This window comes from Triticum aestivum, chromosome 2A, assembly GCF_018294505.1.
Source record: "Triticum aestivum cultivar Chinese Spring chromosome 2A, IWGSC CS RefSeq v2.1, whole genome shotgun sequence".
Classification (NCBI taxonomy): domain Eukaryota; kingdom Viridiplantae; phylum Streptophyta; class Magnoliopsida; order Poales; family Poaceae; genus Triticum; species Triticum aestivum.
In genome coordinates, this window is record NC_057797.1 from 430,472,460 (window position 1) to 430,481,097 (window position 8,638).

General features: G+C 41.5%; 1 protein-coding gene across 2 annotated transcripts; it reads right to left on the minus strand.

The window, feature by feature from the left end:
- Positions 1 to 3,247: 3,247 nt before the first annotated feature.
- On the minus strand, positions 3,248 to 8,405 carry LOC123188905 (homeobox protein knotted-1-like 12). Of its 2 annotated transcripts, XM_044601184.1 has the most exons (6): positions 8,216 to 8,405; positions 7,838 to 8,147; positions 7,618 to 7,731; positions 7,346 to 7,490; positions 3,879 to 4,132; positions 3,248 to 3,757 (listed from the first exon to the last, which is right to left on the minus strand). In XM_044601184.1, the coding sequence occupies exons 2-6, from the start codon at positions 8,033 to 8,035 to the stop codon at positions 3,551 to 3,553; spliced, it is 918 nt and encodes a 305-aa protein (XP_044457119.1). In that variant the 5' UTR covers positions 8,036 to 8,147; positions 8,216 to 8,405; the 3' UTR covers positions 3,248 to 3,550. The 2 variants fall into 2 exon arrangements, with proteins under 2 accessions (XP_044457119.1, XP_044457118.1); XM_044601183.1 differs by having other exon boundaries at positions 7,838 to 8,405.
- Positions 8,406 to 8,638: the final 233 nt, after the last annotated feature.

Genomic DNA, 8,638 nt, shown 5'->3' on the forward strand with positions numbered 1-8,638 from the left:
GGATCTCTTCTTTACCACACTATATTCTGCAACATGTACCATCTAGAAGTTTTTATGGTTGGACTTAAGTCCTATATATGGACATTTTGCACAAAACTCAAAAAACACTTCTACTTTGTTCTAGAATCTCTCTAGCTTCTTTTTCTACTGAAACTGCCTTTAATCTTTTACTTGGTGACATTGTTATTTGTGTTCAAGGCTACGATGTACCTTCAGATAAAGCAATAGCTATTCTTGTTATTTACTATTAATAATAGCAATATGAGATACAAAAAACACACCTAGACAAAACATGCTCAATATATTATACCCGACTTTTGCACCTTACTAAAAGGGTTGGGTGTGCTTTCCGTACCATTCATGTTGTTGGGATTTCATAAATAAAATATTTGGTTGACGTGTGGGGAAGATAATGGAGTGTGTTTCCTTTTATAAGAATGCGTTGTTTTTATGGGCTTTCTTAGTTGTGTGGTTATGTGTTATCTGCTAATCAACACATACTCTTATACTTATATGGTCCTCATTCGCCGGTGTTTGTCCAGGATGAACACTCCGGCATGGTAGCCGCCTCACGGCGGATTACGATGTCCACTGAAAGGTCTTTGCGAGTGATACTCTCCAAGATCCAGTGGTTGGTTTGACGGTGATATGCAATCTATGGAGGATGGCTTGATGCAGAGGGTGTGTTTGTGCAGCGGCAACTATTGCTTTAACCCAGCACATGCAGCTGCTAGGATCTCAGAAAGTGGTGGCGACAACACAAGCTTGACTCCGATGGTAGTGCTTTTTGAGTACCCGGTCTCGAGTTCCGGGGTGAAAACCTAGGTCTGGCCCATGATGGATATACCTGGCAATAACGATGTTTTGGCATCGTTACCTTGTTGAAGGCATTGCTCGGATATGCTCAGACCGCTTCTTTAGGGTGAAAACCTAGACTCTGATCTTTGGTGGTTGGTTCCAGTGACGGCGGCACTCGAGTGTCGCTCCCTTCCTGAAGACGTTGCTGTTGAAGAATCTCGTTGTCTTTGTGGTGTCATGAGATGGTTGGTGCAGATACGGTCATCGTTGTAGTTTGTCGATCACGATTTTGATCGCTTCAGGGTGGTTTTTTTTCTCTCGCTTAGGCATAGTTTTGGTCTTATATGACTTTGCTATTTGCCGGTGTTTTTTTGTATGCGTGCGTTGGTGTCGGCTCTGTGCATCTTAGTTATGCAAAGGCCAGGCGTGTGCTCACTATGTTCGTATCCTCTTGATGCTTCATTCTGAGTAACAAAATCCACCCATTGTCGAAAAACACATACTTATATGCGGAAGTTTCTTGCGCTGGTGGCCGCATATATAAGGTGCTACAGTGTCACAGGTTGGAACTTTTTCCGGATGGTGAGAGAGTGCACAAGACTTGATTTGTTTTTATACACTGGTTGATGCGCATTAATTTCATAGATTGCTGGCTCGGTCAAAATACTAAATCCAAAATTGTGAACCTCAATTAAATGCGAGAGCTCTTTTAGAAATTGTTGACCCAGACAAAATCATGAACCAAATTCAAAATTGAACACCTCAATTGAATGGAAGGGTTCCAAAATTAGGGAGCATGGTGAATTAGAAGATGCTTCATGCATATGCCTCAAATTTTTCTTTCACCTATTATAGTAGAGTAACGGTGTCGATCTTTGGTTCTAATTTAATCATCTGAGATCTGGCAATGCACGTATAACTTACTAGGATGAAACATATAGAACAAGATTAATGCTCTTTTCAAAGGTATCACCTACTATGGCTGCAATCCTGAAATCATCTTGATATCGACTTCCTTGGCAACTAACACTAATTATGGTACCAATGATTAGCTTCAAGGGTTTACCTGTTCTATTTTTGTTTTCTCTTAATGTTGTTTATCTCAGATGTATGTGCTTGTTTCATTGTAAACATCCCACATTTGTCACATCACATTCAATCATATGCAGCCACTCGATGACATTTGACTGAAAATGAAGATGAGAACAAAACCATAATGATCATGGTACAAGGAAAAAGTTATCTCAAGCACTTTGTGTTTATTTATGTGTAGCAACGTGGGGGGTTACGTTTCACCATTCAAGCTCAATCTAGTCCATGGATTTTCAAAAGAGTTCAATTATCTCTTCTATTATGCGATTGGCTAGGGTTAAACGATGATCCACATTTACTCGGAAATGTTAAAAAATGCCCACATTAATCAGCCAAAAAACTATATATCCTATCGTGTGGGTACATTTTGATGATTAAAACACTTTACCGAATAACTACAAAAATTGTTACAGTTGTGCTGTGATTGGGGACACTATGCTATAGACTGATGTTTTTCGATAAATGACACATTTATTAACTCAAAACGTAGCACTAAGCGGATAAAAAATGTGATGAGCGACATTTGATTTCTGCGTACCAAAGATGCACGCAGTCAAAAACTTCCAGTCTAATGCAAGTAGAGAAATAATATATGTGCTCATATGGGCTATGCCGATGTTGAAGGAGATGGTGGACCGATCAAGAGATTAGGCTGCCATCTATGTCAGGAAAACCTCACTGTCCACCCACTCCAACCGCACCCACACTTCCTTAAATAGTGGTTAGTATTCCATGATGTGTAATGTAGACTACATACAGGGCCAATGAGCACAAGGATATATAACATAGATTTTTTGCCTTTAAAAACAATTCTAATCTCTACATAGGAAGCAGCCTAAGACCTATTTGGTATCCGGTCGAGCCTGTGACAATATATATTGGCAACGTTTATGGGCAGATAACAATTTAGACGCTATTTGAATGACCGACCACCTAGAATGCGCAAACTTGCATTGAAAGAAAAACTATTTGATTGTCTCATCGCGAGTACAAAAACTAAATTTGTCGCTTCCTTGCTAGTTTCGATGAGCGAGGTTGTCTTTAGTTAGCACAAATCCCCTTTAAAGATTCCACATGAAAATCCTCTAAATGTGTGAGTGCACAGTACATTAGGTGTTTAAGAAATTCCATTACGTGTACTGTATTTATTTGATTTTCTTATGTTGATACTTTTCTCTATAAATTTGGATCATTAGGTGTTTCAGAAATTCCACAGGGAAATCTTAGACAGTTCATGATGGATGAAATTTTGGCTACAGCCTATTCAACTGGGTAACGCTAAGGAATTATACAACTTTAAAGCTGCTGAAATTTTCATACAATATACACGTTATCGTGACCATATCCACCTCAACTGTTAACAGAAAAACCAATGTACATAAGTGATTCAGATAGGCAACTTTGAACATGTTTCACAAATCTGAAACATACAATCATATCAAATAGGAGATCCAAATACATCTAAACTGCAACCCATCGAATCGAAATTTACAACATTACGGGAGAACTATATGCCATCACTGAAACTAGAGCGAGCCTGTGAATCCGGGAAGGTCCCAAAAATTCAATAACAATGTCCATGTATTTTAACCAGTGCTGAATACAGATATCTTTTCCAATGTGACAATCACCTTTCGCCAGATCAATTGTTCAAGTAGGTTCACGAACCAAGGCGGTACATGCCGTCAGCCATGAACTGACCGTCCATGTAGAGGGCAGCGGCATTCTGTGGGTGGAATCCTTCCATCATGACAAACGGCATGTCCTCAGACGGTTTCCAATGCCGTTTCCTCTGGTTAATGAACCAGTTGTTGATCTGTTTCTGGTCTAGCCCTGTCGATTCCGCAAGCGCGATCTTTTCTGTCTCCTACACTCGATACATAACGCAGCTTTCATTTTGATGGAAATTACATGCGGCTCCGAAATGAGTGGAACAGAAAAGAAAAAAAAAACCCGTAAATTTTAAGGGATGGAAGCATTTATCATACCGAGGGGTAAGGCCACTTGTAGTGCAGCTCCCACCAGTGAAGTAGCTTCTGCCTGGCCTCCTTTGGGAGCTTCCCCTTCTTCTTCTTCTTGGAGAACTCTTGCCGGAGGCTGCTCAGGTAGCCACTGTACTTCTTCAGAAGCTGGTACTTGAGCTCCTTGTCCTCAGCGCGTGGGTCTATCTCTGGCGGCTCATTTTCACGCCCGCTAGCGTCCATTTCATCCTCAGAAGAGCCAGCGCCTTCACATTTGCCATCTGTAGGTAAAAAATTGGTAATGGTAAGATACACGTGTGTTGTCGAGATCAGAATGGTTATCACGGCCAGACCTGGTTTCAGACTTTCAGTCTCCACCATGTCGGACAACAATGGGGTGGTTGCAGTATTCAGAAAGCCCATCGCTTGTCTATAAACAAATCTATCATTTTAGGAATGCATGCAGGATTCGAGTGTAACAGTGTAATTTTGGACATCTAGTAGTGTGGCTACAGTCCCAATTAGCTGGACTTTGCAATGAGCTGAATAAGACCGAATCGGACCGAAAAGGCCATGGTTTGTCAGTTGAAACTGATACCAATCTGACCATTACCTGATAGACCAGTTCCGAAGTGTTTATTTGAACGTATCACAAAACAGAGGAAAGCCAGCAACTATAGCTATAGTCTTGTAAGCTGTAGTTGATCCAATGTTTTTCAAAGATATTTGTTTCCACATAAGACTGATTTTATAGATGCTCAGGGAGTCAGGGTAGCAAAGCAGTTGCCCTGCAATATACTCCCTCCGTCCTATAATATAAGAGCTTTCTTCACACTAATGTAGTGTCAAAAACACTCCTATATTATGGGACTGAGGGAGTAATTGTTTTTGCATGGCACGATGAATATTGGAAGAAAAAATATTACAAAATTGACTGTTTTCTAAGAAATTTGCCAAACTATATATATCTTACACCAAAGTAGTAAATGAAAATGAGCAAACCAAAGGAAAGAGACAAAATGTGCACCATACCATCAGAGGAACCCAATTGCTTATATTAAACATTATCTAGGCACAATATAATTGAATATAGTGAAGATCGCCTTAAGAATAAACAAATATTGTTTGACCATAACTTCAGTTCGGATGTGCGAGAATAATAGTGGATCTACAGATAAGAATAATAATATTTTGTTGAATGACTTGAATGGAATGGAATCCCAAGAAATGTCCTCAATATTTCCTGAATAACGTTTTTTCTAAAATTCCCTCAAACAAAATGTCTACAATATGTTACCCTAATTTTAATTTGTTTAATCTGTGCAACCTTAAATTGGTGTGCATGCACCTTAAACAGACCGCTAAGGATGGATGGAGGGGCGCTCAGGCACCAAGCCTCGGCATCCCTTAAACCTCACTTGTTTGATCTCTTAATTGACACATGGTTAGCTCAAATGATATTAGAGGTACTAGAAGAATAGGAGGACAAAACTAGTTCATTGTCTCTCCACGTGCACCATATATTGTTCTGTGTGCACATTCAACAAACAGACAATTGAAACTGTAACCAATAAAATAAATAATACGTAGTTGCTAAATTTGATGCAGAGGCCAGGGATAATCCTCCTTCTCGAAAAAAAACGTAGTTTCTGAATAAACAAGATCTAGATTTTTCACCAAATTTGTTGAGATTCTAATGTTCCATGTCTTTGAGAAATCATATATGTATTATGCTGATTTAAAAAAAACAGCTTCAAGAATTTCTTTTCCCTGAATACTACTCTACGCGCAATTCACCTACGAGGCGAGTAGGGTGGATCCGATAGTTTACACCTCCTAAGAGATGAAACATTTAGTTCAAGTTGCAGTTAAAATGTTCTCACTTTGACTTATAATGTTGATCTGTATATAAGTGGTGGTAACTACCACTGGTGGTAGAAAACATTTGTCCTATATATATATAGGAAAATGGTTGTGTACTCCTGGGAGTACGTACTCCCGCTTCTCATATACCACATAGATGAATCTTTTATATCATTTTATTATTTTTAATATACTTCATTAGTAATTATTAGATACCCCAAAATGAGTTCCATGAAAAAATTCATGTGAGTCTACATATTTTTAAATGTTTACGTATATACTGATGTGTTTGTATGTGAAAAAGGTATATGACAAAAAGTACATCGCAGATGATATTTTTTTAACAAAACTCGTATTGGGGTATCTTAGAATATTTAATGAAGTATATTGAGAATAATAAAGAGGTATAATTAATGCGTATATGAGGTATATTGAGAATGAGAGTACATACTCCCAGGAGTACAGAAGAGGAGTCCTATATATATATATATATGTGTGTGTGTGTGTGTGTGTGTGTGTGTGTGTGTGTGTGTAAGATGATAATAATGACATATTATTAGTTTATGCATTTTGTAATGTGCCTTAATTACATGGCCATTATTCTGTACACAAGGAATTATTCTCTGAACACATATATACCACAACAATATATAACACCTTGAGCTGTTGATCTCCTTGGAATGCATGCATACCACAACCATGGAGATAGGAAGAACACAGTAGTCGTACCCTGGCAACAGTGCATCAGATATCCCCATTATTCTGCTAAATCTACCCACACACTGTATATATGTACTAATGTACATGTCCTACCCACAAGCAGAATAGTGCCCCTTGAATACCCCCCGGAAGACACGACCGCCAGCACATCCGTGCTGCACCCTGCACTGCACCCAAGCTGTAGAGCTGGAAGAACAATAAAGAGCAAAAAATATACGGACTAGTCCTTGGAACAGTACTGGAACACTTCTTTTTGCGAGACTGGAACACTGGTGATCTAGCTAGCTTGCTAGCTATAATGGAGTTTTCACAAGGCTTCTGTGATGATCTGTAAGAAAATTAATCAACTATATATGTTTTCCATGCTAGTAGCTGGTGCAAGAAAAGAAGAGATGATTTGAAGCTTCATGCATGGAGATCGATGACTCTCCTGCAAACTAGCAGCCTTGGAACCTTAACACAATGGATTCTAGTGTCTTGTCGTGAAGTGAAAGGAAAAGAAAAAGGAGAGAAAGAAGGGATTAAAAATTAAAAAAGGGATTAGTTGAAAAGCTAGCATGTGTAGTGTGCTCAATTAGGCATATGCAATATGATAATCCTAAACGAGAGGAGGAGAACCATGAGACATGGCTCCTCACTGTGCCCTCCATGCCAACCGAAGCTAGCTTCAGATTATTAGTTGATTAACTAATCAGTCACTACTACTTAATTAAGTTTAACTAGTGGTAATAATTTATTAGTGCACACAAAGGAAAGGTCTCTGCCATTCTCTTTCCAAGCCCTCCCATCATAAACTAATACACGGGTTAATTAAGAACAGGCTAACAATGGCTATGATCCAAGGCAACCACCTCAATCATCCGGCAAGCATGTACTAGTAGATGGGATGGGTCATGGAAGGGATGGTTTACCGGCAAGGGAGAGGCGCGCGGAGCCGTGGCCACCGCCGGTGATGGAGTCGAGCTGCGCCTCCACTCGCTTGAGGAACTCCATGGCCTCCTCTATCGGCCGCGTCAGCTCCTCCCTGTACTTGGCGAGCATGTTGCAATACGCCTCCTGCAATTTCACTAGCACAAGGAGTCAGTTCGTTCTTAGTACTAGCTGGAACAAGAATCGGCGGATGAAGAATTAAACGGCCATGGCATGGTGTGTGTGATCGGAATCGGGGAAGAAGAAGACGTACCATGAACTGGTCGAGCTCTGGGTCGCGAGCCTCGTGCAGCCGGCCCGGCGGGTGGGCGTCAAGCTTCGCTGCCATGGCCGTCAGCCGCTCCAGCACGTCCGGCGGCGCACCGACCTGCGAATCACGCAAAAGAAAAACGGGTATATATCATGCTTGCTGATACAGTCGAGCCGTTGGATTAATGAAATTAGCAATTTTCATGAGCGTATAATATATGTACTTTCTGGCAGTCGAGGTAGGCGACGAGGAGGGCGGTGTACTGGGGGTGCGCCATGATCTTGGCCTTAATGGCCTCAGCCTCCGCTTGCGAGATCTCCTCGCCGCTGCTCTTGTGGTGGTGGAACTGGTACTGCGACGACCCGGCGGCTGCGGCGGCCTGGTGCAACGCGAGCGGCGTGCCGTAGTACGTTCCGCCCATCGGGCCTCGCCCGGAAGCCACCGTCGTTGTCGACAGTGGCTGCAGCTGCAGGAAGGATGAAGAAGCCTTGGAGCTGCTGCTGCCCCCTTCTCCAGCTCCGAGATTCCCAAAGCTGCTCTGATCCATGAGCAAATTAACAAACCCTAGCTCGTAAGAAGAGAGAGAAAAATAGAGCTCAACCGATAGAGATCTCTTCTCTATGCCTCGCAGCTCCGTGTACGGCAGTAATGGCGGCTTGGGAGAGGGAGGGAGGTGGATATTAATGGGCCGGAGAGGGAGATGGACGCGGAGTGGAAGGGAAGGGAAAGGTGGGGGAGCTAGCTAGCCGGGCTGTGCGTGTGAGTGGCTGGTGGCGATCCTCTTTCTCACGTCAAATCACAGCGGAGGGGGAGATGTATATGTACACCTGCTTCCTTCCTGCTGCGGTCGCATGGAATACTAGCAGCCTGTTCGGAACTGGAGCTTGTTTTTCGCATATATTGTTTTAAATAACCAGCTACGCCAAATCCAAATAGCAGCTCAAATAGCTATAGAGTGGCTATAACGGTTATGGTCCATTTCTTTTTTACTTTACTGGAGAATAACATGAATATAAATTTATTT